The following is a 17683-nucleotide window of genomic DNA, read 5'->3' as shown; positions in this document are numbered from 1 at the left end:
TCACCTGTATAACCAACACACAACACACATTCAGGTTAAACCAACACACAACACACATTCAGGCACTCCCCAACACACAACACACATTCAGGCACTGCCTCTCCAACAGCAGGATAATGTCATCTTCATCACCTGTTAGAACAACATACAACACACATTCAGGCACTGTCTCTCCAACAGCAGGATAATGTCATCTTCATCACCTGTATAACCAACATACAACACACATTCAGGCACTGCCTCTCCAACAGCAGGATAATGTCATCTTCATCACCTGTATAACCAACACACAACACACATTCAGGTTAAACCAACACACATTCAGGCACTCCCCAACACACAACACACATTCAGGCCCTGCCTCTCCAACAGCAGGATAATGTCATCTTCATCACCTGTATAACCAACACACAACACACATTCAGGTTAAACCAACACACAACACACATTCAGGCACTCCCCAACACACAACACACATTCAGGCACTGCCTCTCCAACAGCAGGATAATGTCATCTTCATCACCTGTTAAACCAACATACATACTACATTTAGGCTTGGAGAAAACTCCTTCATTCGTTCCACTGTGTCTTGTCTCTTGATTTTTTTGCAGTGACACAGTAGAATTCTGCAACGTCTTGCTTTTCTGGCTTCATTAACACTCGACAAGCATAAAACATATAAACTACTCTCGCAGTTAGGACATCGCCACTTTTAATCATTATCATTATGCGTAAGAGGAGTGTAGCTTTTTCAAATCTCAAAACTATTTTTCCGGAATAACTTTAAGAGTAGATGAGCCCCCCGTCTGTAAGACTCCACGTACCTCCATCTACAAGCAGCTCGGCTTCTATCGCCGCCTCGGTCTCATCCAGCTCTTCCTGAGCAGTTTTTGGCGACCAGTACTGAACAGGGTAACCCATCAGCTGACCCCTGAGAACACAGGTAAACATGTCAGTACTGAACAGGGTAGTCCATCAGCTGACCCCTGGGAACACAGGTAAACATGTCAGTACTGAACAGGGTAGCCCATCAGCTGACCCCTGAGGAAAAACACATATTTGTCAACCTTTAGCCGATACATTAATGGTACAAGTCCTTTATCTATAGCCCTGTGTCGTCACGCGGCAATTCCCTTCCCATTTTCTTACGACGGTTTTGTCACTGTTTCGACTTACAAATAAGTGGATTCGTGTAAGGAAAGTACATTTTATTCTGTATTGAGAAGAGTACAAGTTTGACCAGGATCAAGCGCCGCCTACCGCTTGGTCTTGTCGCTGCAGCAACATCACATTTCCACACGTCATGCTTGTTGTCGACATTCGTTACCAACATGTATTTCTAGTAGGGAAAATTAGATTTAGATAGGAGGTCTCTTCTTGTATTAAAAAAAATGTCCACCATACTGCCGTACTATATGCACAGCACATAGTCAAAACTGGTTTTATACTATAACAAACTTATCAACAGTCATCATTGCTACCGAAAAAGCACTACAAAAAAGGCATATTTGACATTGATGGGCGCCTTGCCTGGCCAGACCAGATATGAGTCTGTCAAAACATCCAGTCAGCGAAACATCAGAGCTGCGGGTGAACTAGAACTTGCTACAACATTTATTTTATCATTCTGTTATTCCGTCTAAAACTCAATAACATATCTCCGACCAGACGCCAGCAGACAATGTGTAAAACGCGTGTTGTGACACTAATGGTTATCTCGGCCATCTCGGCTCCCCTTATGTATAAAACATGACCAGCATCTCGTGCATGGTTAGCCTGGTAGCCAGAAGTCTAACGTAGGCTCTACGGTAACTGTACGGTGCTGGGACTGTTGCCTGCCCGTCCAGGTCCACTTGCGTACGACGGAGATTATACGGGGTCGGTCTAAATCACCGAGAATCGCCTACATAACAGTTATAATAGAGGTTTGCTGGAAAGATATAGGTCATCGAAAAGGAAGTCCCTATGCTCACGGGATACGGGGTTAGCCTGGGCGCCAGCCTGTTTCCAGGGCCTACTGGGCCCCAAAGAAAATTATACCACTGCCCTGACCCACCCGGGCTAATAGTTCTGTTGCGGGGCCGGTTAGATACCCCTAAGCGGCCTGTACAGAAATGTTACGAGGCTAGTACATGGTTGTCTGACAGACAACAGCAACTGACCATCGCACGCTCCCCGGTATCTTTACGGTACTAGGAGTTTTGCGTGCCAGATAGACTGTACGAAAAGAATTGCTATGCTCTGGAGCCGGTAAGAAAGGTTACCAGGCTAGTGCATGGCTGTCAGACAGACAAGAGCAGCTGTGACTATGTGGGGACCTGAACAGCTGGGACTGCAGACACTGGGTTATCCAAACAGCCTCCAGCCGGGCCGGGCGCTGACCTGCAGCGTCAAACAGCTTCTTTAGAAAACATCGGGATAACCTAACACTGCGCCGGGTTTCTGATAGCCTAGTATCTAGTCTATCGTGGTTGGGGCAGGTTGTCTTCGGGGCTCTAAAATTTTTCCCCGACCAGCTCAACAGACCGCCCGGTAGGAGTGTTACGCCTGTAGGAGTTTTGCACGCCAGCAGTTTATTAGCCACTGTCGCGCTAAAACCTTAAACGGGGAACCTATCTGGATCAATCAGCTTCTTTAAAAAATATCGGGATAACCTTAGCCTCTACCAGGCAGGCACTGTAGATCGCTGGAAAATAGTAGAAATTGACCAAAATAAAGGGAAGATTATACCAGGGGAGTTAGAAATAGCATGTACTCTTTAGCGGACCAACTCCCCTGGCATGTTATCTCTCTATTTGGCCATGCAATTTTTACACTTTCCAGCAGCCTCGCGAAGCCTGGTAGAGGCTAGCATAACCTAACACTCCACTGCGTTTACGGGTTTCGTTCTTCTGTGAGAAACGTCCGACTGTGAGGTGTATTTACGACTAGATTGCTGCCAGGAAAGGCAGGACCAGTAATCCACCAGTTCCAGAAATACTGTTCAGATAACATAAACATGACAATCATGTCGGAATAGACAGATGATGTAAGCAGCAGCCCCTGCACAAATATCCTGGACATGCATTTGCAATTCCAACTGTCCAAACTCCAAAGGGACACTCCCGCTAATGTTGTTTGACTGAAAAATGGACAAGACAAAACCATACTTGGGCATTATATATATGCCCACAAAACATGTTTTCAAGACTCTTGAAACATTGCAGCGCGTTTAGATAGTTTTGAGCTGTCCAAGCATTATTTGTAGACAAGACGACCTATCTATTGACTTATGCTACATATTCTTCTCAGAGTATCACTTATATCGGTGAAGGAAAGTATTAATGACTTCTGCGTGCGTTTTGCACATATATTATCATTCCAAATTACCGCTCAGCAAACTTCCGACCAGACTGATTCAATGATTAAGTGTTGTAGACAACACATTCCCTGGGCGGTTTATTATGTCTGCTGTTGTATTTTAAATCCCCCCATAACTCAATGGGCAGATCCAGGACGTGGAGCCATCCGCACTGTCAACACGGTGATGTGCTCAACAGGTGGACATGGGGATCATTTCATAACAACGAAAACTTCTGAAACCGAACCCCTTTCTCCTCTTTCAGTTTGCTTGTTTTGTAATAGTAGGACACACAGGAAGCGATATTAATCTCTTGTACCATCATATATATGATGACTGGAACTGTTTTATGTATGTATGTATGTATGTATGTATGTATGTATGTATGTACGTATGTATGTACGTACCATATATGTATGTGTGTGTGTGTGTGTGTGTGTGTGTGTGTGTGTATGTGTGTGTGTGTGTTTGTATGTACTATGTGTGTAAACATACATATGTTCATTTATGTATGTATGTATGGCATACATACATACATACATATGACCACATATGTGTATGTATGTATGTATGTATACAAGCATGAATGTAGGTATGTATGAATGTATGTATGTCCAAATTCGAAGTTGGCAGCAAGTCCCACGAGAAATCATGACAAATGTGAAGTTTGGCGACATGTCAAATGATAAAGCACTTCAACAGCTCGAAAACTCTGACCACAGACGCACAGCATCTATATGTAGTTACGAATGCTGGCGTTAAGCATTGTTCAAGTTACTGTCTATTTGGTGACATCCGCACTGCAGCACATGCGAATGTTAAGGTCTGGGATAGTTTATAAGAAAGACAGACTGGGTTGCATATTTTTATTGGCAAGTTGTAGAAGCAGGACTTTGATTAACAATAGAGAGATGAAAGGTCACTGTCCAAACGATAATTGCTGATCAAGACCCTGTGTTTTTATGCACAGGACACCGATAATGTTAAATTCTTCGAGCTTCTCATTAAAAATCATAGGATTTTGGATGTTTTCGTACGTAGAAGAAGTCTTAACAGGTGCACTTTTAAAGAATTGTTTCCAACCAGACAAAGATGACCCAGACCCAGTCGGAAGTTGATCTGTGTCCGTGAGACTAAATGTGCAGTTCGCTGCAGAACTAGAGCAGGTTCTCAGAAAGTCGATCCTGCCCCTGTATGTGACCGCTGGGCCCGCGGCCAACTATCGGGGCGTCCCGCCGGACCGACCGGGAGAGCTGTCGATAATCAGGAGACAAGATTGGTTCGACCAAGATTCAGGTTCCTGAAATCAATCTCAAGTGCTTCTATGAGAGAAAGCGTGAGGCTGCATTCCGCCTCCTGCTATCTACGCGTGTCCATCTTAGGATCTTACCAAGTCAAGTGAGCTTGACCTTCCTGAATCTTGGCCGTGAAATGCGCGGAAATCGATCGTCCTGCCATAGCTGGAGATCCTGAATAACTCAATCAGTGTCACTGCTGTAATGGATCGGGTCTAAATTTAGCCAACCGGTTATTGGTCTTATACTGAGCAGGGAAAATGGCCACGCGAAGAGGAATTTCCAATTTTACTACAACTGCAATGCAATTTCAAAAATTGGAAATGGAGAACCAACAAATTACGGATAACGTTTTATGGAAACGGTTTTAGTAGATGTACGGAAACATCCCTGTCTATTACTCTACCCTATGACCTATGGCTTTCTTGCTCTGCTGTCCATGATTTAAAGTTTGAAACAAGTTGAAGTCTCATGTGGCCAAAGTTTACTTTGCATGACTGGTTGAGGCTGAGAAACATGCACTGATAGTTTAGATTAAAGACAAAATCCTGCATGTCATGTGTTATCAAACATTAAACGCCAGAGTGATCGCACTACAAGCAGCCCTGCTGTACCGTGATGAGCTATTTAACCCCCATCAGTAGATATGTGTGTAGTTAGTGTATCCTCGCCATAATGCAGACCAGATGGGGGGACGGTGAAACATGTGGAAACACTGCCACAGGCCATGTTCTAAATTTGGACAACTCCTTATTGGACGTCAACAAATGCATCTATCATATTTCTCAAAGGACCCAGAATATTACACAATGTTTGTGAGAGCTGCCTCTACCATGTTTGTGTAATGAAAATGGTTCTTTATTGACTACAATAAAAACTATGAAATTCAACTTTTGACATTCAGAAGTGTCCATTCCACTGTCTATCAAATAACAGAGAAAAGGGTCTATTCTAGATACACTTCACGACTGATAAACTTCCTTTTCAAATAATCAAAATTAGTCTATAAATTATCTGATATACTTCATGTTATATCTGCATGTCTTCTCTCGTCTGATGTAGGTTTAAAGATTTGATGTTATTATATCATTTATTTATTATATAATACAGATATCATACCCTTTCCGCCTATCATGTCCAGAAATGGTTGGGCTAACGCACTCTGCAGATAAATCAAAGGTTTACAGCAATGTCCACATTCCCGGTGGAAATGTTTGCGCGACGGAATTGGTATACTGACCGTGAACATCGCGGAGTGTCAGGGGAAGAATGCAGAGCGATCGTGCAGTTGACTTGTCAATCACAGTGCAGGTCAGTAACCCACTACCCATGTAGCCTCTCACCAGGCTTCGGGAGACGGCTGGAAAGAGTAGAAATTGGCCAAATAGAGAGATAGCAGGGGAGTTGGTCCGCTGGAGAGAACATTTTGCCGTACAATGTACTCTCTAGCAGACCAACTCCCCTGGAAAGTTATCTCTCTATTTGGCCAGTTTCTACTCTATTCTGCCGCTTCTCGAAGCCTGGCAGAGGCTACACTACCCAGGCATAGGTCTGAATAACCGACGATAGAGGATGACTACAAAATAGGGCAAAATTTTGGCTCCGGGTCGACTAAAGCAATCTGAAATTCCTCCTGACATCCTGAAGTTTTTCCCTGCTGCCACTGTGCACCGCGTGCTTGGCACTGTGACAACAATGTAAAAGAAGGCCAGCGACGCTGCAAAACGAAATAGAATTAGACCGACAATGCATCAGATATCTTCCAAATTTATACCCCACGTCTTTGAACGTCTTCTATAATTGATCTGGTAACTACATTTTGCTGATGGACGCGGCTCGTGTGGCGGTATTGAGCCGCGGAGTGTTGGAATTGGATGGGACAAATTCATCATTATTCATCAACCCGGTCACTTTATTGAGCTGATAGACAAAAATCAACTCACAAGACAAACGATGCATACAAAACGCGACCTCCGATGGAACAGTTCAAGCTTCCGACTACTTGTGTTTTACTAGTCATAAGTTTTTACCACCAGTTATTCCGCTTCCGTTCATTAATAAAACGATCTCTGTATATTTTTGTTACCATTATCCTAATGAAGCATGAACTTACAATACAGACTGATTAGATCATGATAGGGCGTGGGCAGATATCATACAATTGAGATACTTTATAAATTAAACCTCGTTGGCATCTCTGTACGCACAATAATAGGATAAAACCTGCAATCATTGCCAATTTATCACCTTTAACATTTCTATGCATCTGTATTCTACTTTAGCTCGAGATCTATCAGCATATTTTTACAAACACAACAGAACTGCTGTACGGTAGTCGTCGTGCGGTACAGTCTTCACACGAAAGTGTCATCAGGTGTCGTGACCTATCATGACCTTTGACACCGCCTCGCGCGGGAACTTCAAAATAAAGATGGCGGAGCAGTCCTTCAGTTCAGTTTAGCGATGTTATTTTTTGTTTGTATCTCGTTTGATCCTGTCAACAAACAGAACCTGGGCAACACAGAAGACAGCTAGCTGAGGTGTCATACGGAGAGGAACCATCCAAGAGTCACTGACCCTGCTGTTCTCGCTACAGTCAGTCAGTAACCTCGAGTATGTGTCGTCTGCGTACACCTGTGACCTTCTGACACCTGTTCCGCTACGCTACAGGTTTAAGTCGTCTTGAACTCCGAAGAATGTTGGTACCTTGCTTGCCTGAGGCGACATTGGCTGCATATATGTGTTAACTGTGGGAAAAACTGAGGGGAAAATACGACCAGGCACTGGTTATATATTCGCCCGCACGCCTTGCATGGTACCTAATGTACATGTATAGGAATGTCCTAGCGATGTTTTAGCATGGTTACAAGTCAAGTCAAGTCAATGCTCCACAGGCCGGCTTGAGGGTATTTTACCAGCCACAGTCCTACTAAACATATACCTCTACTGACATGCTAGATCTTTACATTCTGCCTTTCTAATTATTGCCGTCTTAATTGAAACAGACCCCGTAAAAATACCGGCGTGCGCTCATGTACCTAGACGGGCCTTCAGTACTCCCAGCACCGTGGAGATACCGGGAGCCTACGGTGGTCTGCTTGCCAGGCTACCATGTTTCAGGCATCATCATTCCTAACCAAAAGTTTTATCTGTCGCTAAAGGTGAGCTTCTAGTGTTACTTAATTGATTGATGGATTGACCTAATGTACCTCTTTATGGATAAGGTAAGAGGCAAAAAGGGATCAGGCCTACACAGCCAGCCTTATAAACATGAGGGTCATTGACCTCAACATTTCACGTTACTACACATGCCAAGACGACCTGACATAAATGTAGAAGTTTTTGTTGTTGTTTAAGTTTCATGATGCGTGCCCTTACAATGTCGAGTTTTCAATATGTGTGCGAATTCCTTAACCGTGCATTTCTATACGTATGTATGCAATGTTGGTATGATAATAAAGAATTGAATTGAATTTCCCTCACACACATATTTATACATAGGTGTAAAACCGTGCGATTCCAATCAGTGTACCTTATAAAATTCCTCACTCCAGTGCTTCACGGCAATCACTTTGCCATCATTGGAACGGTTTTAACGTGAAGTCATGCCAGCATTTCTCACATTACAGCGGACCTCATAGTGCACAGACACTTACAGACATCTGTTAAAGATGTCACTAACGTCAGTAACGTGCCTGTAATCTAACCTTGAACATGACTCAGTCTTGAACATGAGTCAAGTGAACACGAGGGGGCTGTGTGGGCGGGTGTCCTAACGAGACGCACGCATCCGCAAATTCAAGCAGGAAACTTCGGTAAAACTTCTATAAAACGCGCTTCCTTATATGCCGTACATGGCACTCGTTAACTGTTGCAGGAATGTGTATGTTGACTATGACAGCTATGATCCAGTATTTTATCCCTGCCTCCTGGTGTTGTATTCCGGCAGCTGCACGGGGCAAGTCCAAGTTCATAACATGCCGGACTGATGCAGTCATGGTGCTCGTGCTGCGTTCAAACATTTGAACTTGACTGCATGGAACAATGGTTAAACATGGGGGCGGCGCTGACTCGGCGAAACGATATAAGCTATTGTCATCAGCAGTACACTTGCGAAGTCAAGTTTCCGTGCGATAAATTATATCAACTTTATTGCACAAGAACTGTACAAGGTACAAAGTATGCCATCTATTGCTATGTAACTAACATACTATGCTATGAGACTAGTCTACCTTACAACGACTATGTAATATAATATATAAGAATGTGCTTTGGTATTCTGACTGTTGTACTGTAGCCCAAGCAATGCATTGGACGGTAAGTAATAGTATATAGCAGTAGCGTGAAGGTTGATCTTTATATGAAGTCGTGGTTACGTGGTAGTTCGGCAGCTACGAGCACGGCTGGCCTATTAGTACCAAAACATGTCTGATGGAATCTTGTCAATAACTGTGAAATCTCAATAATCACGGTCACTAGTCTAGAGGCCTACTCTAACCGGGCCATGTGAACACCACCACCCTCCCAAACCTCGCAGCTGTCCGATTTTATTCCCATGTCTCATCATTAAGGACTAGTGTTGAAGATTTGGTTACAAGGGCCCGTTATCTGGGGTGTTACGGGCCGGCTGTGGGGGAATGTTTGACTAGTAGTTTTGCCACACAAGTGTTGATACTCGGTAGTTTTTGCCACAGAAGTGTCGGTTCTCGGTAGCGTTTGCCACATAAGTGTAGCTGACTTTGTAAAGTTTGTATGTCTGGAGTTTGTTACCCTGTTGCAGTCTGTGGGTCAAGGGTTAAGCGGGGGTCTCAGACCAGTGTCAACAGCGAGGTTCACACCGCCCTGAGATCCCGTATGTACAGTAGGAACCATGCGTGGCGCGAAAATGGACATTTCACGGTTATTAACACTGCCTGCCATTCTGATAGCCCTGGTACTACATCATAGCTTTGATATAATAGCCTTCTTTGGGCTTCGGGAGGCGATTGGAAAGACTAGAAATTGGCCAAAAAGAGAAATAACATGCCGGGGGAGTTGGTCCACCAGAGTACAGTTTGCCAAACCCGAACTGTACCCTCTGGCGGGACAACTCCTCTGGCATGTGTCTCTCTATTTCCACTCTTTCCAGCCGCCTCCCGAAGCCTGGTAGAGGCTAGGTATAGCTTGGAATGTTGGTTCCTCGTAGTGGAAGATATTGGAAATTTGTGATTGTGGGATTTTCCTCACGTTACAGAGCTGCTCCCGATGTATTACACAGCCTATATGGACTACATATAACGCGCTATCCTGCATGCGGAATTAGGAAATGTCAATAAATGACCTGCAAAACAGATCGATGGTCCAATACAATTTGCGGCTGTTATAAGGGTATATGCTGACGGACGGTGTTTATAGATATCAGTTATCAATACTTTCTTTTAGTTCTACAGCAGAGGAAGCTTTAATACAATATGCCATAATTAATCACAAAGTGTGGTCAATGACTTCGGAAACTAATGCTTGCTTAATTATGTTTGAAGGGTCCGTGTATCTCGTGGCACATGGCTAGCTAATCCTCACCAGTCTAGACTAATGGGGATTGAAAAACAGTAAAATTTAGCCAAAGACTGGAAGAGTGAGAAAAATTGGCGGGAGGGAATGCAGTAATCTCCAAGCAGATCTTTTGGTGGGGGTAAGACAGTATCAAAATTTGGCCAGTCTGTATCCATTTCCCCACCCACTTTTTGGCCAGTCTGTATCCATTTCCCCACCAACTTGGGTGGGGAAATGGTTACAGACTGGCCGATTTGATACTGTCTTACCCCCACCAAAAGATCTGCTTGGAGATTAGGAATGCAGTACTATAATCTTCGAGTTCATTTGCTCTTCAGGGGGAGTCTCCTGGCCAATTATTCTTCCTTTTTTGCCGTACCCCCGTAGGGAGGTCTGGTGGAGGTAAGTGCATGGTAAGGGGTACAAAAGAACGAACAACTGAGATCACACTAGATGGCACTGAGTCTTCAGCACAGGTGTGACAATAAGGACATATGTGCGGTAGTGTGAAACAACATTGCCCGGGGGCGTAAACATCACTCAAGGACTCTGTCAGGCTTCTCTCAGGGCGACATCGATGACAAAATCTATCAAAATAGACGAACAATTTGCTCTAAAGTCGGCCAGAGAAATCCTAGTTTGCATATTTCTATTTTATTTTTCTAGGTTGTCCCCTCGCAGTGTTATACCGCTGCTTTACAGTTGGGCCCTCTGAGTTTCTTTCCAATGTTGGGCGTACATGTAATATATAATTTCTGCAACCCCTACTAGGAGCCCGGAAAAAGACTACGAACAGACATTGTTTGTAGACTTTATGGACCAGTCTGGGCACAAGGGGCACACATTAGGACCCACGGGTCAGTACATTTCGCCAATCAAAAACTAGGTTACATCAGAGGGGCATACTAATGACGTGGCCATTAGCCCCGCCGCCATTGGTGCACCACCCCTGCCCTACTTCCCTTGGGTCAGACGGGTTATTTCTGTCCGGTCAAACGCCGAGTTCAACCGTCCAGCCATAAACGCGAATAGCTAGTACTGTATTTGCCCCACTCCAACGCCACAGTGTAGCTAGACGGACCAACTCGTAACTTTTTGTGTCGATAAACATCTAAGAAAGGGCGGTGGCCGGCTGTACTTGGCAACATTACTTCCAACATGGTTCCAATTAACCCGACGTTTCCCCTCTATTGGAAGTGGTAATATATAAACAAAACACAGTCAAAGGTTTCTTAAGGTCTTGTAAAAGTGACCTAAGACGTGAAATCTCTGAATTCCGATTCCGTTTGATAGATCTAGAAATACTTTACTTTTTATACCAATAGTTACAATTTGGTCATAGCAATAGATTTTTTCAGACGCATAAGCTACCAGTGAAATAACATGAGCGTTAGCTGCGTTAGGAACAGAAAATAAGGTTTGTTAGGTGGTCCTGTGCTGAAAAAGTCTGCCCAATGATTTCAGACCCCCCCCCCTGCCACGCCCCCACCCTACACCGTACCCTTGACATGCTCGCCTGTAATGATGGTGCAGAGATAACCCCGCCTGTGTTATTCAAGGTTCGCTGCATTATAAGATAAGGGCGTATTATGAAAATAAACTTTGCTACATTTTCTGCGACATATGAAGACTGTCAACCAGGCCTGACTCTCAATAGTGGTATGTTTCGAAGGACGTCAACTGGGTTGATTTCTTCATACAAGTAGTACGTAGGACCCCCCTCCCCGGGCAACATACATACCATGTATCATGTAGAATCATTGGCGGCAGATGGTTGTTTTCATGCAACATGTGTTTCTGTGCTCTCCTTGCATTTTTTCACAACGTTACATTCTACAGCTCTCAACGGATTGAACTGGTTTAACCTGCATTCTTACGTCATCATCGTTTAGCAAATGACGCATCATAAAAGCGCCATTACACAACACAACACTTTTGATATAAGTACATACCAGACACCATCAGAGCAGATGAAGATATGATATCAAACTATTGAAAACCTTTTAAAGCTGAGCTGACGAGTCCAATTATGTCATGACGTGTCACAGAGCGGCGCTGCGACGCGTCACCGTCGCGATAACACGCGACACTACCCGACAGTCTGCGGAACTTCTAGTCTGGTCATTGTGACGGCTGTCCGTAGAGACAAACAAACAAACAAACAAACAAATGTCCGAGTACATCGGTATAACAGCCCTTCGGCGTAACACACCAGCTTCGCAGGCACACGGCGCGGCGGCAGCTGGCTACATTACACCCTTGGTACATGTATAACTTAACTAAACGTATCACGAGGAGAAAGAACATGCCCCACTTACCGGATAACAGGCGTGGTCTTGAAGGGGTCTCCGGGCGGGGCGTCCCCCTCAGGCGGGGCGGGGCCGTCCCCCTCTCCCTCCGCCACCCCGTTGACGACCTGGATCTCCGGCACCGTGGTCGTCGGCATCGTCCTCTAGTTTTCCTACGAACACAGTCACCAGTCCTGGGTGTAGCTTCACTTTAGAGTAGCGTGTTGCACGGCAAGGCTTTTGGTAATCACATCCACACACACAGCTCGCTACTTCGCCAAGTACAGGTCGGTGTGGCTATGCTGTGTTCTGTTCTGTCTGCGACAGTCTAACGTGTAGTAGTACCCTATGTGACAGCAACGGAACTATTAATCTCGTCACACAAACACACGACTGTATCCTCCTGCAGCTGTTGCGTTCGTTGGTTGGTCCGGAGCAGGCCTGTGAAAGTATCGTTCCTCGGCTATCGTCCCGGTACGGTCGGTGCCGCCCCGCTCTCTCTACCCTATGGTATCCGCACTGCCAGGCTCTGCAGTGGTATTTCCCAGTCGTGCTGTCCTGTCGGTACAGCGGTAATGTATCCTCCGGGCTCCAGCCGACACCGCAGAAAACGTCAGCGGTGAAACGTTATCCGCGCGCTGCGGATGGATCAGTGCTGTGGCGTGTGGCTGGCTCCGGGCCGAATCTGCGCCGAGGTCCGGTATCCAGTTCCGACCTCAGGTTCTCCCCCTGCGAAGTATTTTCTCGGTGCGGCTCCCTAACTGGCGTTGCCTGGGGTTCCTGTAGTGAGGAACAGAAGTGGTGGTTAGTGCTGGGCTGGCTTTCTAGAGCGACTACGAAGAGAAAAATCCAGGAAGTCCCGAGTGCCCGATGGGCTGGGAGTGTGTGGCTGAGCTACTGATGTTTGGGGCAGGGGCGGGACCGGGTGGTATGTGCAGGGGAGGACTCCTCATGCCTGACGTAATAACCCAGCCAGTCATCATTCTTCACTGCGCAGTTGCACCCTGCACACCCCCGCTGTTTAATAGCATCGCCCATATTTTGTCATATTTCTGTATGTAAACTGGGAGGTCCGGTCAGTCAAAGTTTCTGAATGGGGGTCGCCGGGGTGTGGCGTGTGCGGGACTGAGACTGGGAGGAATGCTTTGATTCATCCATGCCATATGACAGACGACTTATTTTTACATTTTTACATAACTCTTTGCGCGTCATAACATCAAACAAAGTCACTGACAGATGTGAGATCAAGTTCAATAATATATCATTACAAACATAGACTACATGCTAAACATTCATTCTAATAAAAAATACCAGAAAAAAAAACAAGAAAACCCCCTTTCCTCACATAATATCACCCTTTCTTTAAATTCTTAAGCACAGTTTCTGTGCAAAGTCGCCCGATGTTGGAATAGTTCATGTCGGACGAGGGGTGATCGGTGTCAAGACCGCCAGGAATCTGGGAGGGGCGGTGCCCGAATCCTTGTCGGGGTGCCAGGGAATACCGCCCAACTCACACAGATTACAGGGATAAGGGACGGTTCAGAAGATAACCCGGGGGATGCTCGGTGTCCACTAGGGGCAACGCGGTATTGATATGGACTGCGTGTCTCTATAACACAAACCGATATGGACCTACGCGACGTGAAAAGCAATGTTCTCTGTAAATGGGTTCAACTGGGCAAGTTTCCAAGTCGCCCCGGCCGACTGTTTTGTCAACTATGTACAAGTGGCGCATGTTCGGGGGGAACAAACGGGTCGGTATGTATGGACTCGCACGCTGACATTTTACATGCGACGTTTCACAGCACAGAAACGCAAGTAGTCGCAAAAGACTGTGAGTCAACTCCGCAGTACATTGTTATGATATTACAGTTTCTATTTTGCGTTCTCTTGACATCATATCGCCAGAATGACTTTTAAATGTTGAGCTGAGTCAAGTCACAAGGGAACTTGTCATTACATTGTATGTGACTATTACATCATTGGTAATAAAAATACCTCAACCTCTTTTCATTGTACGGACTGTCTCCACCAACAAAGCTCATTTCTATGCCTGAAAGTCACAAAAAGTAGTTCTTTTGCTTGAATCTGTTTGATCTAACAGGTCAAAACCCAACAGAGTTGCCCTTTTGTCGCTACTTCCCGTCGTGCCAACGAAAAGTCTAGCCAAGCCCTGCCGGGTAAGCTGTTATACTGAGTTTCATCGTTCGCTTGTTGACTTCCGAGTGCAGCTGTTGACTTGACAACTTTCCAGATCTCACCAGTATATATATTAGTCCAGTCTACGGCTTAGACCGAATAAACCAGCGAAGGTGCCATCGTGCGCTTTCCGCGTTACTATTCTTCACTAAAAAAAACTTTTCTTGAATGTTCATTAGTGACCACTCAAGACATCTTTATGGGTAATGTGAGGCTGTCCTGACAGGTTGTAGAAAGGAAAATCGTGAACTTTTCTGCCTTTTTGTCGTCCTGAGTGTCAGAAATACGAGGAAGACAAAAAACATGACGATCTCCCACCCTCCTATATGCTGTAGATTATTGCCGGGCACAGCTGACACTATAATGTATATGATATATTTTAAAATACAGTAGGAGATTGAAAATATTGGATTTATGCTATGCACATCAATATAGAAGCCATATCTAACATTTATGGCTAATATATACGAGTGTAGTTAACTCTATGCAGCAAATTCAACTTTATGAGACTGCGACGTTCGCAGATGACGTCAGGGTCTTTCAGGAAAACGTTTTCCCATCAAAGTCAATGTCATTACCTCGGGACCCGCGGGACGTCCCCTATTATCGATTATCGCAGATTCCCGGAACAGGTTGGTTTTACAGGAAGGAGAAAATATCGGTAGAAATTCGTGGATCGATAATTTCAAGACATGCATTAAAGCGGTTTCTAGAAGAGGTCGATTGAGGTCTTCGGTAGTCCCGTATTATTATTATCATTATCATTACCGTGGCAATAGGCGGAGTGCTGCGGCATGTTTTGCCGCGGGTCGGTCTCGTTTATAAACGTCCAAACGTAACAAGTTGAACCTGAGCGTCAACTGTGGGAGCTATGTGCGGGGACGGTGACCCTGGCTACGGTATGTGAGGAATCATGTACCGGGCTTGGCTGGGACGCGCGCCCGCGTCATTGGGACGGACATGGGCATGGGCAGACGGGCGGGGAATACTAATCATTCTGCGAAGACATGGATGTTCTCTGCCCTAGAAATTGCATTGTATGGTAGCATTCGCAAATCAACTTTGCCGCTAAGATAAAATTACTCCACCAGTATCTGATACCCTGATCCTCAACCAAAACTACATTTCCATACCTGTGTGTACCGAATAAGAAAAGGACAGGACCATGCAATCATGCTATGAAGACATGAACGTTCACTGTCCGACTGATTATGGTAGCATTAGCATATGGCCGCATATCAACTTTGCGGCTACAAACGACTAAGATGAAATGACTCTAACAGAGATACTCTTATCACCATCCAAAACTACATTTCCGTAGGGCGTGTGTACTGAATGTGAAAAAGGACAAGACTAATGAAAACACCTCCTGTTGTTGTTATTTGGAACGGCAGCAGACAGAAGTTGGTAATCATAATGAACTTTTCCTGCGGCTGGGGAGATCGGGTGACCGCTGTCGCACGTCGGTCACGCAAATCGCTGATGCCCAGAATACTTGCACCAGTCGTGTCAACTGCAAAACATCCGACCCAAACACAGACACAGTACCACTGATCCTAGCCTGGAAACCAGACTATTGCCAGGGTCCTTACAAAGTCTTACAAGCCATCTCTTCGGGACTGGGGCAAACATACCCTTGAAGGCCTTGAAATTTCCCCGACCCCCAAGGAAACATTGTAGCTCAACTACCACGCAATGGTGTCCCAGTAGGGCCAGGCTTGAAGCCCACAAGGAGTAGCCTGGTATCCAGCCTTGTTAGCGGACTAAAGCTAACAAGGTGAAGGTTGGATACCAGGCTACACAAGGACACAAGAGCTGCTCAATGTAGGCCTAGGCCTTTGACAATAGTCTGCCTCCAAGACTATAGAGATCTGAGTTCCACAGGAACGATGTGGATGTCCTGACAGTGATACAGAATAGCTATAGGACATGCCATGGTCAGGGACATCCCGGCTAGTGTTACTTCAGTTTGTTTAATCAGATGTGAAATATTATCTCATAACCAAACATCTCCGTTACTCTGTAATACATCTCTTTTTACGACCGGAACAAAAGACCCGTTTTTCGCTGCGGGAGAGGAAAATTGTAGACTTGACATTGTTCAGGACACCAACGGTGTAACCAAGTATCATGCAATTCAGGGAATTTGGGCCCTGAATTTTGAGTTTTACATTTTTTTTCTAATACCGACCATACCATTAATTCCGAAACGACTCCTCTGACCTGTATCTTACTGATGTTGCTGCAGAGTTCCTTCTATCTGTCAGTATGAATATTCGTGGCGTCTTTTGTGGTATGTAGGAGATGCTACTAGGCCAAAAGTTAGTACTCAAACTGTGTACCGGTACATCAATGGTGTATGTAGAGAGAGAGGTCGGTAGTTAGATGGGGATGTCACCATACAGGATATGTAGTAGGGCTGCGTACCTAAACGTAACATCAGGTACAGGTACAGGTACCGGTACAGAGGTTTAGGTACAGGTCCGGACCTGTACCTGTACCTTTACCTGAACAATTTGACAAATTAACATGTGTTCTTCACTTTTTCAATCATGACACAGAAACAATAGTAAAGTGTTGACAACTTGTCAGTATCTTTATTCAGAAAACATCAAACATAACTAAGTTAAACTATCACAACCCTGGATCAGCCACACTCTCGCGATGTCTCGTGAGACTGAGGATCTCAAATCAATCGACGGTGTTTACGTCTTTTTCAGTGCTAATTGTTCGTCTTTGTGGTAGGATTTACCTATCTTTAGTCATATACATGGTGTAAACTAGCTTTTTCGGTATATACTCGTTACTTCAAGATCCGGTATTTTGGACCTGTACCGAAACGATTTTTACGGTATTGGACCGGTACAGTGTACCGGTCCGCAGCCCTAATATGTAGTGGCCGGTCCCGTCGTGCCCTTCCCCCACACCCCTAGTTAGACCCCCCACCCCTGGGATATCTGCCCGTCCCCACAGCTCTAGGCCCCCACCCCTGAGATATCTACTGACCGGTCCCGCCCTCCCCTCCCCAC

General features: G+C 45.2%; 1 protein-coding gene across 3 annotated transcripts in view; it reads right to left on the bottom strand.

Annotated features, from left to right (window-relative positions):
- The window catches only part of LOC109462172, a 42005-nt gene that overhangs the window by 3685 nt on the left and 20637 nt on the right, over window positions 1-17683 (bottom strand). For 2 of the 3 annotated variants that reach the window (XM_019758671.1, XM_019758670.1), the window contains exons 2-3: window positions 12486-13235; window positions 825-931 (exon numbers count right to left, since the gene is read on the bottom strand). In XM_019758671.1, the coding sequence (XP_019614230.1) occupies window positions 825-931; window positions 12486-12613 (235 nt within the window). In that variant the 5' untranslated portion in view covers window positions 12614-13235. Of the gene's footprint in view, window positions 1-824; window positions 932-12485; window positions 13400-17683 lie in introns of those variants that run through there. The other variant, XM_019758669.1, reaches the window with a different exon arrangement.

This window comes from Branchiostoma belcheri, unplaced genomic scaffold (assembly GCF_001625305.1).
Source record: "Branchiostoma belcheri isolate BF01 breed outbred unplaced genomic scaffold, Haploidv18h27 scaffold113, whole genome shotgun sequence".
Lineage (NCBI taxonomy): Eukaryota > Metazoa > Chordata > Leptocardii > Amphioxiformes > Branchiostomatidae > Branchiostoma > Branchiostoma belcheri.
Note: the sequence above shows the minus strand (reverse complement) of the source record. Positions and strands in the feature narration are given on the sequence as shown.